This window comes from Haliotis rufescens, unplaced genomic scaffold (assembly GCF_023055435.1).
Source record: "Haliotis rufescens isolate VD_foot unplaced genomic scaffold, xgHalRufe1.0.p SCAF_10, whole genome shotgun sequence".
In the NCBI taxonomy this organism is placed as follows: domain Eukaryota; kingdom Metazoa; phylum Mollusca; class Gastropoda; order Lepetellida; family Haliotidae; genus Haliotis; species Haliotis rufescens.
In genome coordinates this window covers 38,329,313-38,350,558 of record NW_025963780.1, presented here as the reverse complement: position 1 = coordinate 38,350,558, position 21,246 = coordinate 38,329,313, and the positions used below count along the sequence as shown (strand labels likewise).

Here is a 21,246-nt window from a genome sequence, read left to right as displayed (position 1 = left end):
GAAGTTTAAATGTCGGCTTTCTTTACAAAAGAGCATACAGAGTTACGTCCCTTGAAAATAGTTTTCTTTGAGTGGTCCGGTTTTCAGTCCACATAAGAATCATTATTGTGTGTATGTTTTATCGTTTCGGACCACCACGGATATTATAATTAGTTTATTATGCAAATATATTATATACAAATATATATTGTGTTGATATTTCGATTCTACAGCACTCAAAAAAAATGTTGTTGTTGTTTTTTGTTGTTGTTGTTTTGTTGGGGTTTTTTTGGTTGTTTTTTTTGTGTGTGTTTTTTTGTTTTGTTTTGGGTTGTTGTTGTTGTTTGTTTGTTGTTGTTGTTGTTGTTTTTTTGGGGGGGGGGGGGGGGGGCGTGTGGGTGGTGCTTTACTTGGTTTACTTGGCTTAAAGTAAAATTAATCATGATGGTTTAAGTTTAGTTTTTGTGATTGTTTGGGTAGGCTTTTGATATTACAAAGCGCCCAAGTGGAATCCCCATTTTTTCAAATTCCTGGACCTGCCCCTGTCTATCATGTTAGGATAGGATAAGTTTTATTCCATACTGAAAGGCCTCAGGCCCATAGTACAATTCTGTTTTCGGGAGTGGTTACAGATCCGTTTAACAGGTCATATTCTAATTAACATAACATGATAAATGAACATTGATAGATTTTTTAGAGTATCTTTATCAGTTGTTGACATGATCGTTGTAAATCTTTGTATAGTGGGATGTACATACATGTGTATCATGTTAAACTAACCACCCGTACTTGACTCCGTATTGCAAAATTATGAACGTAGTTGTAAGCCAATTTTTCAACATATTGCGGTGAACGTTTATTACATTATACATGTGGCGGGAATGTTGGTGATACTTATGTTTTGGGAAAATAGATCATCCTCCCTTCTGAATGAGACAATTCTCGGAGTGGGAATACAGCCCTGTTGAGGACTGCGAGGAGACACCGTCCCTTCTGAATGAGACAGTCCCGGGGTGGGTCGGTAGCCATGTTGAGGACTGCAAGATGACACCATCCCTTCTGAATGAGACAGTCACGGAGTGGGTCGGCAGCCATGTTGAGGACTGCAAGGAGACACCATCCCTTCTGAATGAGACAGTCACGGAGTGGGTCGGCAGCCATGTTGAGGACTGCAAGGAGACACCAACCCTTCTGAATGAGACAGTCACGGAGTGGGTCGGCTGCCATGTTGAGGACTGCAAGGAGACACCATCCCTTCTGAATGAGACAGTCACGGAGTGGGAATACAGCCTTGTTGAGGACTGCAAGGAGACACCATCCCTTCTGAATGAGACAGTCTCGGGGTGGGAATACTGTCTTGTTGGGGACTGCAAGGAGACACCATCCCTTCTGAATTAGACAGTCACGGAGTGGGTCGGCAGCCATGTTGAGGACTGCAAGGAGACACCATCCCTTCTGAATGAGACAGTCTCGGGGTGGGAATACAGCCTTGTTGAGGACTGCAAGGAGACACCGTCCCTTCTGAATGAGACAGTCTCGGGGTGGGAATACAGTCTTGTTGGGGACTGCAAGGAGACACCGTCCCTTCTGAATGAGACGGTCACGGAGTGGGTCGGCAGCCATGTTGAGGACTGCAAGGAGACACCATCCCTTCTGAATGAGACAGTCTCGGGGTGGGAATACAGCCTTGTTGAGGACTGCAAGGAGACACCGTCCCTTCTGAATGAGACAGTCTCGGGGTGGGAATACAGTCTTGTTGGGGACTGCAAGGAGACACCGTCCCTTCTGAATGAGACGGTCACGGAGTGGGTCGGCAGCCTTGTTGAGGACTGCAAGGAGACACCGTCTCTTCTGAATGAGACAGTCACGGAGTGGGAATACAGCCTTGTTGAGGACTGCAAGGAGACACCATCCCTTCTGAATGAGACAGTCTCGGGGTGGGAATACAGCCTTGTTGAGGACTGCAAGGAGACACCATCCCTTCTGAATGAGACAGTCACGGAGTGGGAATACAGCCTTGTTGAGGACAGCAAGGAGACACCATCCCTTTTGAATGAGACAGTCTCGGAGTAGGTCGGCAGCCTTGTTGAGGACAGCAAGGAGACACCGTCCCTTCTGAATGAGACGGCCTCGGAGAGGGTCGGCAGCCATGTTGAGGACTGCGAAGAGACACCATCCCTTCTGAATGAGACGGTCACGGAGTGGGTCGGCTGCCATGTTGAGGACTGCAAGGAGACACCAACCCTTCTGAATGAGACAGTCTCGGGTTGGGAATAGAGCCTTGTCGAGGACTGCAAGGAGACACCGTCCTTTCTGAATGAGACAGTCACGGAGTGGGAATACAGCCTTGTCGAGGACTGCAAGGAGACACCATCCCTTCTGAATGAGATAGTCACGGAGTGGGAATACAGCCTTGTCGAGGACATCAAGGAGACACTATCCCTTCTGAACGAGATAGTCACGGAGTGGGAATACAGCCTTGTCGAGGACAGCAAGGAGACACCATCCCTTCTGAACGAGACAGTCACGGAATGGGAATACAGCCTTGTCGAGGACTGCAAGGAAACACCATCCCTTCTGAATGAGACAGTCACGGAGTGGGAATACAGCCTTGTTGGGGACTGCAAGATGACACACTACCTTCTGATATATTGAGGGATTCATGGCGAAACAATTTATGCACCCTGCCTTGTCCGGGAAACATATATGAGGACATCCTCGGAAGACGGAGAGGACATTCCCGTTTCTGAAACACTCGCCCAACTTATGTTGATTAATACCCCCTCAATGAAGTGGGATGGGGGATTTATGTTTGGACTCCACCCGGTCATCCAACTTGGATACAAGGATGACGTTTACATACATCATTAGGGACAAGCATCATAGTTTCACCTTGACTTACAAAAGTAGGGACCCGTGAAGATTCCGGGATAGAATAGGTCTTCAGCAACCCATACTTGCCATAAAAGGCGACTATATATGCTTGTCGTAAAAGGCGAAAAACGGAATCGGGTGGTCAAGACTTGGTTGATGCCATCGATCCTAATTGCGTGGGTCGATGCTCATGATGTCAATCACTGGATTGTCTGGTCCACACTCGATTGTTTACAGACCGCCGTCATATAGCTGGAATATTGCTCCGTGCGGCGTTAAACAACAAACAAACACAGTTATGGCCCCTGGTTGATCATTGAACACAGTGTACATGCAGTAAACGCCAATTTCTTGAAAACCACTGCCTCTAACAGATGATATTTAATTGTAATTGTGAAGATGTTTTCAAGTTCGAAAGCCGTCTTTGAGAATTAGTATTGTCAGGGGTTGATGTATGTCCCTTCAAATTGTTTTAATTTCTTGTTGAGTTTGCTTGAATGAGGCTGGCGTTCAAGAGCATTGCTTCATATATTTTCATGAAACTGCACCATGCAAGTGATGAACTGGTGCCTTTTATGATTTGGAAAATGTCTTTATCTTTTGCTTTTCCAAGTCAAGACGTTCAAATTTGGGCATGTTTATGTCCGGTTCCAAACTTTACCAAACTTTGCAATTGTATTAAGCTAGTTCTATAGGACTGGAGCATATTGTTTTCACATTTATGGGGTATTATTTGTTTACAGTTGTAAATATGCAAAGATGCGGAGGATATGGATGATTCTGTCTTCTTGTTTTTAATGGTGATATCGAAAGGATGGGGATCGTAAATCTCTGTGGGAGCTTGCGTTTTGTAGTGAGTGAGTGAGTATGTTTTACGCCGATTTTAACAATATTCCAGCAATATCACGGCGGGGGACACCAGAAATGGGCTTCACACATTCGGGAATCGAACCCGGGTCTTCGGCGTGACGAGCGAACACTTTAACCACTAGGCTACCCGACCGCCCCTGCGTTGTGTAGGATCTGAGGTGGAAAATCGAGTGCACACTAATCCATTGACCGGGGTAATAATATGCAACGCTTTGAGTATGCTTTAGGGTGTAGATTTGGGCCGCTGTAAATATGCACATTATCATAGGATCAATCCATTGTTGAATACTATTAGTCCTCGAATAGATGTCTACGGGTCATATATACTGGCCTTTGTTCGGAGCCGACTTCTTCTATTCAAAAGCGATATGCTTTGGTTCCGAAAAGCAACATCTATGAAAAGTTCAAATTGCCCTCTGACATTCGATGCCGACTTTAAGAGTCAAGACCCGAGAACCTTTTATGGTTTTAACATATACTTTCTATCATAAAATGAATGCTACATGACGAAATCAAATAGATCTATTAACAGAAACGTTTCTATTCAAAGCAAATAGTCTCAACATTGGGGATTTGAATACGAATAGTTCGATCTTATCATTCACAGTATAATATCTCAAACTGAGGAATACTTTAGAGTGAGTATGTTTGGTTTAACGCTGCTTTTATCCGTTTTCCAGTTATATCACGGCGTGTAAGCATAATGCGGGAGTGAGTGAGTGAGTTTGATTTTACGCCGCTTTTAACAATATTCAAGCAAAATCACAGCGGGGGACACCAGAAATGGGCTTCACACATTGTACCCATGTCGGGAATCGAACCCGGGTCTTCGGCGTGACGATCGAACGCTTTAACAACTAGGCTACCCGACCGCCCCTCATAATACGGGAGAAACAGATACTAGCCTCAGACATTTACCACTTCGGTGAAACTCACGGGCACAGGTATATGGTGCTGACAAACCTAGAAACATTATCGGGTCGAACCGGGATTTGAACCCACAATCATAGGTTTCTGGCGTGCCCAAGGCACCAATACTTCAAAGATCGACCGGGCCTGGGATCTGTGTTAAAAAGAAAGTATTTTTGCCTTCTAGGGTTTATGCCAACCAAATATGCTCGCTGAACATGCCGGGTGTCCTGAAAAATATATAATGTGTTACTTGTGAAAAAATTAGCTGCTCGGCTCCTCTTTTCAGAGGAAAAAATTGTGTTTTGAATCAGTGACCGAAAAGAACATTATGTCTCCGGCATCCCGGCCCCAACATCGAGAAAATTACATGTCGGGCCCTTAAACGTAGATAAATCTGGAAAAATATATTCTTTTAACAAGGCAGTTAAGCAAAACTGAGCTTTCATATGCTGCGTTTACATAATGCCAAATATATGTAGGTGTGGTGAGATAGCCTAGCGGGTAAAGCATTTTCGCGTCACTCCGAAGGCTCGGGTTTGATTCTCAACATGGGTACAATGTGTGAAGCCCATATCTGTGTTCTCCGCCGTGAAATATATGGAACATTGCTAGAAGCGGCGCAAACCCCTATCATATGCCATGTACAATAATGATAATTTTTCAATCTTTAACTTTAAATAATTTTAATGTTGTCAATTTTTAAAGACCAAAAAACATAACAGTTGTATGTTCTTTGTCATATTCGGCTTCAGTTTCAGATTTCATAAATGCCGTGAAATATGGAAGTGGAAAGGAATTTACAAAAAAAGGAGCCAGTATATAACTTTTCCAACCAAACACTGTTATCTTATCGACACCCGAAGGATAAATTGGTTTTGATTCTATAACTACATGGATATAATCAATATATCAACTAGAGGCCGATTTTACAGTTATTTTGCACTTGACGGCACCCTTGTTTACGCGTTGCCATAACCACAGACGCGCCCTGACCCGCGCAAACGGGTCAATAGGTTTTTAACCAATCAGCGCTGGCTTATACCGCTAGCCCGTAAGTGTGTCAATAATATTCATAACAGATCAATGTGGGAGAGTGGTTTGAGAAGAGAAAGATGAGCAACGTTAAGCAAACACACTTTGATCCTATAGGAGTTACTTACGATGAGGATGGAAATCCAAAAGTTAGCTACAGGTCTGAGGCCGGCACCTCCTCACACCTTCCTTCCTTTGACGCCGAAGAAGATATAACAAATATCTTCGACATCGCCGGCGAGGGTTATGACGTCACACTGTCTCTGGCTCAAGGAAGAATCAGCTGGCGAGCAATGAACCCAAATGGTGGGTATAGATGATTGTTAGATAATATAAAATGAAAGAAGTCTGGTCATTTTCATAAATTGATCATATGGGGATTTTTGTGCATACGACTGCAGTTTTGTCTTGTCAAGATGGTAGATCATATAGAATTAGTGGAAGCTATAGCAGACTTTTGAAACTTCTTGCGTTGTTTTCATAATCATTGTGATGAACATAAAGAGATAAAACATGTAGATATCTAAATAATTTTACTTTATATAAAACGAAAGATGTCCATATTAGTTTCTCTTCCTCCGAATTGTAGATTTTGGATCAGATGGGCTTGTGGTTAAGTGAAGCTCTGTCTTGGTTTGGTTTGGTTTTGGTTTGGTTTTGGTTTGTTGTTTAACGCCGCACTCAGCAATATTCCAGCTATATGATGATTGTTTTTAAATAATCGAGTCTGGACCAGACAATCCAGTGATTAATATCATGAGCATCGATCCACGCAATTGGGGTCGATGACATGCATCAAACCAATGGGTTTAATGTTTACGCCACTTTTAAGAGTATTCAGTTATATCATGGAGTATCAGCTTAATGTTTGAGGAAAGTCCGAAATGATGCAGGTCACAGATATTTACCACTTCGGTGAAACCTACAAGCAGGTGTATGGTGCTGACAAACCAAAAAACAATCCTAGGTTTCTGGTGTGGGCAAGGGACGCAAGATTATAAAGTAGAGTTCTTATTAGTATTACATTAAATTATGTTATTTGACTCGTTAGTTGGCCTTGATGAAACTTTCAAAATTTCCTACATGTCTCAAATATTAATCTTTGAACTTACAAGTTACTTGTAAGAACATCCTGTGTATTTTATCTCAATTCTGTTATGATAACCGTGATCACGATTTAATTAGACTTGCTCAGAGTCCGATATTTGGCCCCAAGTCTGCAGCAAATGATAGTTAAAATTGAATTTGAATTATACATTTTCCAATTCCTGAGAGGTATTGAAAATATTAATAAAATTATTTTTTTAACAATATCACAATGTTGTCCCAGTTTGCCTGCCAAGGGCACTTAGTTTCGAATCCCTGATAAATCCCTGAATGAGTGAGTGAGTGAGTATGGTTTTACGCCGCTTTTAGCAATATTCCAGCAATATCATGGCGGGGGACACCAGAAATGGGCTTCACACATTGTACCCATGTCGGGAATCGAACCCGGGTCTTCGGCATGACGAGCAAACGCTTTAACCACTAGGCTACACGAACCACCCCCAATCCCTGAATGAAAACCCTGAACATATTCACCGTCGTACCTTCGTTTTGAGTCGGTGTTGAATGACACATCTTGAAAGTAGTCCGATACAATTTCAGGATGGAAACAAGAGGTTGTATCAGCAGTGCTCCGCTTGCCTTGCTGCATGACATCTCACAGACAAACAGCATGGGAATGTGTTGTAAAACAAAGACGTCCCTCCCCGATCTTAATACTCAGAAAATCCATAAATCGCTCCGATTATGTTTCTAGGTTTTTGAGCACCATACCCATGTGTTTCACCAAAGTGGTAAATGTCTGAGACATGCATCACTTCAGGCATTCCTCCCACATTAAGCTGACAAGCCATGATAAAACTGGAATACTGTTAACTGATACTCAGAAGAACATTATGAGCTAAATGTCAACATATAACAGTCTTTGCATTCAAGTATATCAGGGCAGTGTGGTAGCTCACTGGTTAATGTGTTTGCTCCTTATGCCAAAGTGTTGAGTTTGATTCTCTACAGGGGTTCAATTGTTTGAAGACCATTTTTGGTGTCCCCAAGATGGAATATTTCTAAAAGTGGCCTAATACCATACTCACACATGCATACACGCACCACACCCCAGGACTCCCACACCCTACACCCCAGTACTCCCACACCCTACACCCCAGTACTCCCACACCCTACACCCCACGACTCCCACACCCTACATCCCACACCCTGCACCCCACGACTCCCACACCCTACATCCCACACCCTGCACCCCACGACTCCCACCCCCTACACCCCACGACTCCCACCCCCTACACCCCACGACTCCCACCCCCTGCACCCCACGACTCCCACCCCCTACACCCCACGACTGCCACCGCCTGCACCCCACGACTCCCACCCCCTACACCCCACGACTCCCACCCCCTACACCCCACGACTCCCACGCCCTACACCCCACGACTCCCACCTGCACCCCACCCCTGACAGATTAACCATAAAATATGAAAGAATCGAGTGGTCCTTAAGTTTTGGCACTATGATGCCACCTTGTAGTGGGACAATACATTGATGCATTGGTGGATTGCGATTTATTATTTCTCGATACAATTATCGATCTCAGTCAGTCATTAAGTTAAAAAATATCGATTCTTACCTTCATTGTTTGCTTTTAATAACTGTCACACCAAACACTAATTAGTTGTGAAAAATTTGTAACTATTTTCATCCATTTCGCCATATGTGACAATGCCAATTGTAAATCGTTAGTGTGCTAGGTATTTGGCCATCCTAGCTATGAGAAAGATGGCTAACGTACCACAGGCAAGAGCACATGCAAGTATCGTGATACGTATCGGATCACACAGTTGGTGTATCGTCCAAGCCCCGATGCCTCTCTATATTCAGATCTGGCAAACATTACATGAAGGTCATATCAGGTGAACCCTGAGTGAACTTTGACCCCCCCACTCAAAATGAAGGATGTGATGGTTTTTGAGCAAATTAAATGTCAGCTTTCAAAACTATTTAGCTTCATTGCTTTATCACCGAGATTCGCAATGTTTGATCCCAAACAAAATGTCCCCACATAGTAAACACTTTTGGGTGTAGATGCCATAAACCTCTAAAAAAAAAAACCAGGGTATGAAAAATATCCACAAGAAATGCCTATGTTACAGAGCTACAGATAAGCAGCATATTTGCGTCAAATACCCCCCCAAATTATCAAAACGCAATTACTTTTAATTAACTTGCATACAGAAACATATGCATTAAATAAAAAACTCAAATGTATAAAAACAGCTTGCGTAAATACCAATTGAAGCTTTTTCAGAATGGGTACAAAGGAGCTAATTTCCGAAACACAATTACGAGCTAATTTGCTTTCTGAGTCACGCCCATATATTTAGAACAGTTATATAGATCAAAAACATTATTTCATTTTTTTTGAAATCTTAAAATGTTCACTACTTTTCGGAAAAACCCAACAGAGTGATGAATAGATGAGTGAAAAAATATTGGTTACCCAATGAAAAATGTAATAACCTAATGAAAATAGGAACCCTAAAGTAAAAAGTCAATTGCTCAAAAAATTATCTGGAGCTCTGATGTTATTTGATATTTGGCATTGCTCATTCTTATTCCTTTTTTAGATCTTTTTGAGAAATCCGAAATGTATTGCTCTGAATGCTTCGCTTGCATGTAAAGACAATTAGCAGTCTTGATGCTGATTGGCTGATAAGATCATTTGACGTGACCTTGTAACATATCTGAATAATATATCTGATTTTCATGACCTTGTAACCCCAGCTGCGTGTTGGGTGCAGATGTACTCATTTGTAGGGATAGAGTAAATGTAAGAAGTCTTCATTGTTGTTTGTTTGTTGTTTAATGCTGCACAATTGGGCAGTTTTGCAGGGACTATAGGACTAGTGCCATTTCTAATGCTGCAATTCAGTGATAACATCATGAGCATCGATATACGCAGTTGGGATACGATGAAATGCATCAACCGAGTCACCAAGCCTGACCCCATGATCCATTTCGTTGCCTCTTGCGACAAACATGGGTTGCTGGGGACCTATATTTTTACCCAGAATCCGCACGGGTCTTCATTACTAATCTTGTTGTAGGGGGCGGTGTTGTAGCCTTGTGGTTAAAGTGTTCTCCTGTCACCATGAAGGCTGGGTTTGATTCCCAACATGGGTACCATGTGTGAAGCCTATTTCTGGTGTCCCGCACCACAATAGACTAACACTTAGTCTCTACAAATACATAATTTTGATAGGAACAAATCACTCCATTTAATTTCGAAAGGAGCCTCAGTGAGATGGGAGATTCAGAACCTGAACCTGTAGAAAATCTAGACTTGCTTCTTGGAGGGCCATAGCATAAGTAAGGACTGGGTGAAAGGGAAACATACTACCTGTGCGTTTCTTATTACCCCCCGGGACGAAAAGGAAGGGAGATATATATGATGGTTCAGTGATTCTACGACAGACTATCACGTGATATTGCCTGAATATTGCAAAACATGGCGTTAAACCACCTCACTCACTCTATTGTTATTATTATTGTTGTGAGAACTCTCTTTGATTCGTTTATGTGTTTTATATGTGTAGGAGGCAAAAAGAAATCCAAGGGCTTGTCATCATTGTTCAAGAGCAGCAAAACCTCTTCGAAGGATACAGATGGTCTTGACCTTGAAGATGCATATGGTGTGAAAATACGGCGCCGACGGCGGGCAGACCAGAGTGAGGGAGAAGGATTCTGTCTTGGGTTTGGACTCTTTACTTATGAGATGAAGGAATCAGCAAATGTGTTGAAAGACAAGATTTTGTTCTTTGAGCATCCAAGTGAAGATGTTTGCATTCGATGGGTGAAACAAATAAGTTCTTACCTGTCTGGTAAGTACAACATCTTTTGTATATTAACAATTACTGATCCTAGATAAAAAAAGCAATGTTAACGCTATAATGGTCAAAAGTCTGGTAGAACAGTGATCTTATTAGGGATCCGGGTTAGAATAGGAATTCAGCAACCCGTGCTTGACATAACAGGCGACTATGCTTGTCGTAAGAAGCGACTGACAGTATCGAGTGGTCTGGCTTGCTGACTTGGTTTATGCATGTTATCGTATCCCAATTGCATGGATCGATGCTCATGATATCAATCACTGGATTGTCTGGTCCAGACTTGATTATTTACAGACCGCCTTCATATAGCTGGAATATTGCTGAGTGCGGCATTAAACAACAAATAAACAAACAAATTTTAGTAGGGATGGGACAGGTGACTCGGGAATACTGGTCAGGTGGGTACGGAGCAGGACCTGGGTACCCATAGTACTACCCGGACCCGTGGTTACTCACTGATATTTTGTTTCATGATAATAACAAAAAATGGTTGCACGTCAAGTCACTAATGTTCGCATTTCTTTCTGACTTAATTGAGTAAAGAGAAAGCTCCAGGTAAGTTCAGTGTATGCATGATCAGATCGTTTTATATGTGTATCTAAATAGTTTTTGCCAGTGCTGCGGTAAAACAATTCCCATTCAGACATTTTGTACCCAACTCTTGAGACATACAGCGGGCACCTGGGTAGGGTCGGGTAATAGGGTGTCGGGTACCCGGGTAGTAAATTTGGACTCATCTCAGCCCTAGATCTTATGATTGTTTTACTACTAAGATTGCTTTGTGGAGTGGGGCCCTGGGCCCCGTTCCACAAAGCGATCTTAGGGCTAAGTTGATTGTAACTTACTAAGTATGCAATCTTAAATTTTTGTTACGATCAGCCTCCCGTTCCACAAAGCAATCTTAACTAAGAGAGTTGTAAGTTAAGATCAAAATGCTAAGTTGCCCCGGACCAACTTAGGATTGCTAAAATCGATCTTACATATGTACCATAACAACAAAGATGGCGACTTTTATTATGGTGTGCAAGGAAATGCGTTGTCTGCTGAACATGACCAAGGGAGGCCACTCCAAGGGAAAATTTCGTATCTTTATGGCTGAAGATTCAGATCTTTGTTAAGATCGGCTACTTAAGAACTTGTAAAGTTACAATCACCCTAAGATCGCTTTGTGGAACGGTTGTAAACTTTAGCTAAGACAATTTTAGAATCGACGTAAGTCTCTAAGATTGATTGTAGTTACGATCGCTTTGTGGAACGGGGCCCTGGTAAGTAAAAATGGTGTCAGTCGGTTGAGAGAGACAGGGAAGGGTCAGCAAAATATATATCATGATATATAGACAATGCAGAATGGTAACAAAATACTGATTTGTGGTAATTAGCACCCTGGGATTTTGAAAATTGACCAATGGTGGCACTTAATGCAACCTTCACATGTTAAGTTGGTTGTTGGAGATCGAGCGTTGCAAAATGGTACTTGGCAAGTCTATACTTCTTCTGCACTGAACGGGTGGCCCAGTCGTCCAAGGTGCAGCGATTCGCTGTGCAGAGTTGTGTCCCTTCGGCACGCCAGAAACCTATGATTGTGGGTTCGAATCCTGGTTCGCCCCGATTATGTTTCTAGGTTTGTCAGCAACATACCCGTGCTCGTGGGTGTCACGGAAGTGGTAAATGTGAGACCTGCATCACTTTGGGCTTTCCTCCCACATTAAGCTGACACGCCGTGATATAACTGATAATACTGTTAAAAGTGGCATTAAACCCAACTCACTCACTCACTCACTCCTTCTGCACTGCTATTTAGTGTGAAAACAAGGAAACAAGGAGTTTTATGTAAATTTTCAAGCTTAGAACGGGAGCTTATAAACTGTTTACAGATTGGAGTAGAGGTTGGTCAGGGTGCTTATTATGACAACTAAGAGGGTATGTAAGTCCAACATCATCAATGTATTGTTATGCATACCAGAATTTTAAAACGTAGTATTTTTGTCATTTTAATCTAAGGCTTAACTGGTAAACTATCGCCAGTGACTGAAGGAATGATATAAATCCAGCCAGGGTCCATGCAGGAAGCAAAGGCACTGTAAGTCCCCATGGTCCCTGGTATGGTGTTCTCCCTTTAGTTACTGACGATCTCTAGCCCATTTTTATACTGTGTTGTTAATTCTTTCTGCTTTTATATGTTCCTCAACTAGTTTTAATACACTCTGTGATATTCTAGTTATTGTACTGTCCTTTGCTGACAGTTTTTTTTTATAAAGTATATATACTTATTTGTTAATAATGTATTAATTCTCGTCACGATATGGCTGAAATATTGCCGAGGTGACGTTAAATATTAACTCACTCACTCACTCACTATTATGACAAATATGAAAGAAATGGTAGAGAAGTATGCACACTTTTAATTTGGGGTCATGAACAGTATGAAAAGAAATTTGACAGTGATAAAATTTATAAATGTAAAAAATAAATGAATAATTCATTCCCAAAATCATGTTTACCATGTTTACATTTGTTAAGATTACCATGGTAACGATGGACAAAGAGAAGGCAGAAAATTCAATTTCAAATATTAATTGGATCAGCCTGGTTCATATTAGCATTAAGTTGATTAACTGCATGTCCGGAAAGGAAAGTTATATTTTTACATGTACAGAATAATTTATTTATCATTAATCAATATGTGTCGTTTTAGAGTCATACTTTTGAGTCAATATTTCGATGCTAAAATTTCCAGTTAAGACACCTCTTGACAGAGGTCAGGAGAAATCTGTTGCAATGAGTGAGTGAGTGAGTATGGTTTTACGCCGCTTTTAGCAATATTCCAGCAATATCACGGCGGGGGACACCAGAAATGGGCTTCACACATTGTACCCATGTCGGGAATCGAACCCGGGTCTTCGGCGTGACGAGCGAACGCTTTAACCGCTAGGCTACCCGACCGCCCCCTGTTGCAATGAAGTCTTGCTTCACTGTGCCTGTTGATGCTGAGCAAGGAGTTAAGCCATCTTGCATCACTGGAGGTATTGATTGTACCTGCCTCTGCAACTGTGGGAGCTTGCTCTGGGAGACCATCACCAGATAACAATTGTTGGTTGTGTCAATAATTAACAAGCACTCGCTCTCAGTGTCAAGTCCCTGAAGCACTCTACAGTGGTAAAGGCAGATGGGATAAAATATCATTAACATTAGATAATGTCCATTCTATGATACAAGAGACATCCGTGATGAGTTCCATCACCTATTAATCTGTACATGTTTTATAGAACAGAGAAATATTTGTGTTTCATTATATACTGAAACGCATTGAAAACGCATCAGAGTGAAATTGAATCCAAATGATATATGGTGTTGGTTGTCTACTACAATCACACTCGACCCGTGAAGATCCGGGGTAGAATAGTTCTTCAGCAACCCATGCTTGTCGTAAGAGGCGACTAACAGGAACGGGTGGCCAGGCTCGCTGACTTGGTTTAAGCATGTCATCGTTTCCCGTTTCCCATCGAAATAACCGTTGTCTGTGCCTCGGTGACCATTGTAGATGTGCATTTCGGTGCTTTAGGGTCAGAATTGACGGGCACGTTAACCAGAGGCGCAGAAAAGGAAAAGAACGAGTACCGAGCAGTCATCAAGTTTTTAACTTTAACCCCAAGAAATTTCATGACCGTATGTCACAAGTGTTTGGCGATAAGTGCCCCAGCTAATCCACTGTGAAATGTTGAGTTTAAGGCTGGGAGAGCAAGCCTTGATGATGACCCTAGGTCTGGATGTCCCTTTACTTCCATCAGTGAAGATTCAATCAAGGAAACAGGAAACCTGTACTGTCAGATAGACCTGATACCATTGCTGGATTTGAGAAAGACACAGGTCTAAACCCAAGATCTATTGAAACTATTATTCATGTACATTTTCAGATGAATGAGATATCTGCTCGTTGGGTGCCAAAGTTTCTAAATTCTTATCTTCAGGAAACAAGAACTGACATTATCAGAGAAAATTTGGAGCTAATTGAGGGGGAATTCATCGAATTCAAAAAGAGATTAGTAATGGGTGATGAAATATGGGTGTACCACTATGATCCCAAGTCACAACCACAATCCATAGAATAACACCATTCCACTTCTCTGGCACTAAAGAAATTTAAGTCTTCTAGTTCATGATCAGTGGAGAAAGTTATGGCCACCTGCAAATGGTGTGATCCTGTTTATTACTTAGAAAGTCAAATGACGATTACTGGTGCATTATACTATGCTGATTTCCTTCATCACCTGAGAGATTCTATCAAAGTAGAGCGGCAAGGAATGCTGACTGCTGGAATTCTACTACTTCATAACAATGCCTCTCCTCAGACCTCTCGACTTGCAAAGACTGCTGTGCAACATTGTGGGTTCGAAGAGCCTCCTCAGCTTCTGAACTCGCCAGACCTGGCACCAAGTGATTTCCACCTGTTTCCTGAACTGAAAGAACACCTTCGCTGAAAGCGCTATGACGACAACAATGACCTCAAAGGCTGTGAATGGCTTTTCAGGGTGGCTTCAGAAAACTTATTCCTGACAGGAATTGAAAAGCTTCACTATCAATATGAGTAGTGTTTTCAAGTGCAGGGAGATTCTGTTGAAAAATAAAATTAAAAGCTTTTGATTGTCAGACTTAGAACTGTTTGACCAGCCCTCGTAGCAGTTGGTTAAGCTGAGTTACAGATACAGAAATTGGCACTACTCCTATAACCCTTGTCAAACTTCCCAATAGTTAAGGTATCAAAAGGGCAAGGAGATTTCCATTTCCAAAGGTTTTGCTATGTGCTATCATTATTAGGACTAGTGGACTAAATATGTTAGTTTCTATTGCTGTATCTTTAGATTTTCATCATTGCCTCCTCCTGTCTTGCGCTTGGCATAAGGGGATAAGATAAACAAATAAACAACACTCAAACACACACTTTCTCGCACACACACATGCACATCGCTAATAATGCTTTCAATGCTACTGTCGAACCCATTTGACAGTGTATGTCGCTAGCTGTGCCGCTACTGTCGAACCCATTCGCCTGGCGAATAACATGAGCACATGTCCAATCAAACTCATAATAACTGTTTTCGGAGCAGGGTTTCATATCATTTAAATTATGTTTGATGTACTCGGCTTGCTAAATCTTTCAGATGTATGTTTACCTCAAAAAGAAAATTCTGCAGGTTAAAAAAGTATCGGTCAAATGTATCAGAACACAACCACCTGAAACGGCCATTGATGACTTGAGTCAATTCAAGTGGAGCGGCATGCAATCCGATATTATAAAAATCTTGAATGAGAAGTTAAACCCGTTTTCACCTCACATCACCAGACTATATATATATTCATATGGTGGCTATATTGTTTTCTGATAACTTAGAGCAGCAATCTTAAAAAGCAGAAACTTTGTTTTGAGAAAGAGTGAAATGGAAAGCTACCAAAAACTGTTTGTTCTGTCTGAAAAAAAACATGCTGCAAGCGACAAGTTTAAGCTTCTGTGTAAATATATTGGTTACCATGGTGGCGAAGCTTTGTTTATGATATTTCTTTCATAATGATATATGAATGAAGGCAGGTTGGATCACCACGGGGAGAAGTTTAAAAAATGTTTTCGCTTGATTCCATAAATGAAATATTCTAATTAAGAGCATATATGTAGTAATATATAATTTATATGATATTATGAATGCTTATTATGTGTAACCTATTCCTAGGTGCTTGTTTGTGAATGAGTTTTCTTTGTTTCAGCAATCAAAGGAAGGCCCAAAACGATCAAACTGTTTCTACAAGAACACGCTGGACATAAGAATGGCCGCTCCTTCTATCGACACACAATTTTACCAATGTTCAAAAATGCTGATGTCAGTGTGGACATGACAGGTTGGTACTCTTCTCTTCATCCACAAGTACCTCATCTTCCCAAGACCACCTCCGCCGTCTAGTGGTAGAGTGTCTGTCCGGAGAGCGGAAGGTCCGGGGTTTGATCCCCGGCCACATCATACCAAAAGACGTTAAAAGATGGTACTTGTTGTTACCCTGTCTGGCGCTTGACATTAAGGGGCTAATAGAAGGACAAATCGGCTCGGAGACAGCATACTGTGTCTGAGGGGCCAACCTTGCAAATGTGTTAACTGTAATAGGATTTGTTGATGTTACTAGCTGCCCAAATTTAGAATAAGACAGGTGCACAATGTAATATTTTGGCAACATATTTCTCAAATTATTAAAATATGGCCCAATCGTACAAAAATGAAATTCTGTTTCTATACATGGAATGACACAAAGTGTACAAAACCTTTGATCTTAGGCACCCCCAAGTCTTCTGCATTCTTTTATCATTCACCTGTGATAAGAACATCGAAACTTTGTCAAAGCAATTCTATAAATAGGAATTGTTACAATTGATAAATATTCTTCAAAGATAAAGTACATTTTTAATGCCCGATACATATCAAGCTTAGAGTTAAGTGCTATTTCTGCAAACCATATTTGAATAGCTATTGCAATGCATCTTTCTTTAAAAGCAGTCATAAAAGAATTATTACACCCAACATCCTGGTTTTGACATATAAACCAAAATCCATATCCAAGCTTTGAATATTTACGGGCCTTTTGATTTAAACCTTTAACCACGAACCTAATGGGCTATTGAACCTTTCATTTCATGGCATTATACAAGTCAATTCTTCAGTCTAATTCATTATACAGTCCTAAAATACCAAACCAAAAATTAATATTGACTAGGTATTCACTATCTTTATGTGAATAATTGAATGTTAGCTCAGCCAGAGTAATTACAGTTCTTGGCCAAAGAATATTTTATTAAATGAAATTTGCCAATAGCTTTTGGCACTAGTTTATGGTGATGGTGGTTGATTAATGATGTAGAATTCCTATTGCAGGGAGAAGCCGTTAATAGCCTACAGGGAAGTTGTTTATTGAGTTTTCTATTCAAGGGATGTTCCTGTTTATTTTGAGCCATTATTGCGTTAATGTATCGGCAAGTCAAATCTGACAATCAGTCAGTATCGCTGTCCTGTGATTTGTGTGTTTGGGAGCAGGCTTCAATCCAGGTTAGATCCAACACTACATGTTGATGTTAAAATTTAAATTTAAAACTGAGATAGACAATTTTAACACACCATATTCAACGTAATAAGCGCTCTCATAATTAGATATAGGAGGCTATTATTAGAATATCATTTTGGTGAAACAAACAGAGTTAAAGGATAAATTTTGTGGTTTATGCCGACAGCCTGAAATGTTTATATACGACAGATATATTTTTCGAGAATTTAATTGCCCATAATTAAGGGTGCAAACAACACACGAGTGCGTATTATACGCAAATAAATAAGTCCTGTGTACATTGATCAATCGGAAGGGGTCTAATTGGGATTGTTCACTAGCCAATATGTTAGCAAATATTGCCGTGGGCGCTTATTAGAGTGGGGCGCTTATTACGTTGAATACGGTAAACTGTTTCCTTTAATAAATGGATGATTGAAGTTGAGAGAAGTGATTTGATTTTTCAGATCTTCAGGGATATTTGTTGTTATCAGATATTTTTATTGTTGATTTAGATCAGAAATCAAAATTTTCTCAAAGAAATGCTTTTCAAACATTGATACAAACAAAATCAAGTTTTAGCTTTGATATGTTATGTGTGATATAGATCAGAAATCAAAATTTTCTAAAATAAATGCTTTTCAAACATAATACAAACAAAGTCAAGTTTTAGCTTTCATATGTTATGTGTGGTACATTTACACCTATTGTGAAGCTTGTCAATAACGTGACATACATAAAAAAAAACAATTTGAGTTTGAAATTTCCTTGTTTTTTATATATAGAATAAATATATGTAAGAGTTGACTTTCACATTGTGTGAGTTCATTGGAGTATGAACCTTCATAGAATCAGGGCTCAACTGTATGAGGGACTGGCGATGACATTCATACAATGGTTAGCTCTCAACGGTGAGTGAGTGAGTGAGTATGGTTTTACGCCGCTTTTAGCAATATTCCAGCAATATTACGGCAGGGGACACCAGAAATGGGCTTCACACATTGTACCCATGTCGTAAATAGAACCCGGGTCTTCGGCATGACGAGTGAACGCTTTAACCACTAGGCTACCCGACCGCCCCTCTCACTCTATGACGGTTCATACTCCAATGAACTCACAAAAAGAGAAAGTAAATATTATTAAGTACACAATTTAATGTTGTACGTGTGTCTTCATGTTTACACTGACAGCCATACAACAGCCAACTGTATAACAGAATAAAATAGTTCATCAAAGGAGAGGTAACATGAACGTTTATCATACCTCCATGTCAGAATGATGAGATCTGATTGGTCCAGTGATCGTGATAAAATACTGTTTAACCTGCCTTGGAGGGTAATAAATTTCTAAGCGGGGGTATAAATCTCTTATACCCCGCCACGAGCAACACAGGCTGCACATGGATTTCTGAGAAGCAGACTATATCCCTCATACCCCGCTTCGGGGCGGTCGGGTAGCCTAGTGGTTAAAGCGTTCGCTCGTCACGCCGAAGACCCGGGTTCGATTCCCGACATGGGTACAATGTGTGAAGCCCATTTCTGGTGTCCCCCGCCGTGATATTGCTGGAATATTGCTAAAAGCGGCGTAAAACCTCACTCACTCACTCACTCATACCCCGCTTCAAAGCAAAAAGCTGCACGCTTTTTCCGAGTCAATCTGACATAGTCATGTGACATTGTCATGTGACATTGCACAAGTTAACCTCATCTCAATCGAAAAACTGTTTTCCTCAGGCTCGTGGTATAAAACCATATAATATGTGGGACACATAAAACCCCATCTACCCCTCATGATCCTGCTACAACTTATAATGTATTCTTAACTTGCTTCACACTTATGAACATCATACACTTATGAACATCATTTTGTTGTCATGTGACTGACCTCTCATCCAATGCAAATCCTGCATATTGTCAAAACTTCACATTAAAATATTATTGTTTCATTGTGCATTGTGCAGTAATTGTAACCCATGTTTGAAAGAATGGTCAAAATTTCTGTCAGATCATTTTTTAACAGAATGCATTTTATGAACACACAATGCCATTTAGAAAGTGGTCAAATGTGACAAATGTTATATTTGGGATAACACTTTCTCTGTAAATTACAGAGCCTAGTACTTTTTTGGGGTTGAGTCCCACCCAGGATTTGAACCCACACTGCCAGAGTGAGCCACCTAATCATCAGTACACAAAGTCACTTAGTGGAAGCCTCGGTGCCTGAGTGGGTTAGATCGCTGACTTTGTATGCTGGCAATTAGGCAGCTCACTCTCGCAGTGTGGGTTCAAATCCTAGGTGGGACTCAACCCAAAAATGTATAAGAATCTGTACACTCAAAAAGTGTTATCCCAAATATAACATTTGTTATAAAAATACGCTTAGAGACCGACCATTTAATACTTAGGTGTGGTGGGGTGTGGTCGAGTCTGGGGATAGTTAAGGTTATGGGGTCCTCCTACATGCTAGTGTAGAAACTATACAAGGACTCACGATCTGTCTTAGCTTAATTAGCAAATTAATATTGTTAAAAGTTTGCTGAGCGGGTTATCAAATAATGAGTAATATCTTTGACTATTTTTCAGAGGTTCAGCACAACGAACACATCAAGCAGGAAATGATCCACATGAACTTGGAGGACTTTGATTGGTATGTTTACAAACGTATAACACCAGTAGGTATAATACATTCATTGTATATGAAGGGGAGGATGTTTTTTAATGTATAATCTGGCCAGTGAAATATAGGAAAAAATTATTGTACTCCATATCTAAGCTGTGATATAAGGGGCATTTTCCTGTGCAGAGTTCTGTCCCTTTGGTGTGCCATAAAACTATGATTGTAGGTTCGATGCCAGATTAGCCCTGATTTTGTTTCTAGGTTTGTCAGCTCCATACCCTTCCTCATGGGTTTCATTGTGGTAAATGTCTGAAGATCTGCATCACTTCGGGTGTTAAACCCAACTCACTTTATAAAACAATTGTCAGATGAATGAATGGATGAGTGCCAACTAGAGTCCTATCATCCTGAAAAGTAGAATTGTTGACTGAATGATGAATTATTTCATCTAAAATATTTTATGACAAATATGTCTGGAAAATATCCCATTTCATAAACAAATAGAATGTTTTGAATTTGAAAAGACCATAAATGACTTTGCATGTAAATAGTTACCATATTTTCTTGAGTATAGTGCGCACCAATGTATAATGCGCACCCCCCTCTAGCGGATTCAATATTTTGGAAAAAAAGAAATTTGAATATTATGCGCAGAAAAAAATTTCCACCGTACCCCTTCAGCCGAGTCCGGCAAACGAACAGGTGATGAGAAACTTTTATCAGTACAAATTCGAAATTTGAGATAAAAAATCACCAGACATGTTGATTTACTGTTTAAATTATATTTTTTGTTCTACTAGGCATTGTTTTATATCCAGGGATTAAGTTTACCTTGTGTATTTTCTCGTAAACTAAGCCGGACACAGCAATCAGCTGTACACACGTTCTCTTGGAATCTACCGGTGATTCGGTCAAGACACACCCAATGATATAACTTTACAGT

At 40.7% G+C, this 21,246-nt stretch overlaps 1 protein-coding gene across 1 annotated transcript in view; it reads left to right on the top strand.

Moving 5' to 3' along the window:
* Nucleotides 1–5,698: 5,698 nt before the first annotated feature.
* The window catches only part of LOC124142624 (ceramide kinase-like protein), a 28,778-nt gene continuing 13,230 nt past the window's right edge, over nt 5,699–21,246 (top strand). Inside the window, exons 1-4 of the mRNA XM_046511196.2 lie at nt 5,699–5,973; nt 10,317–10,601; nt 16,368–16,499; nt 20,270–20,333. Coding sequence (XP_046367152.1) covers nt 5,748–5,973; nt 10,317–10,601; nt 16,368–16,499; nt 20,270–20,333 — 707 coding nt within the window. The 5' untranslated portion in view covers nt 5,699–5,747. The remainder of the gene's footprint in view (nt 5,974–10,316; nt 10,602–16,367; nt 16,500–20,269; nt 20,334–21,246) is intronic.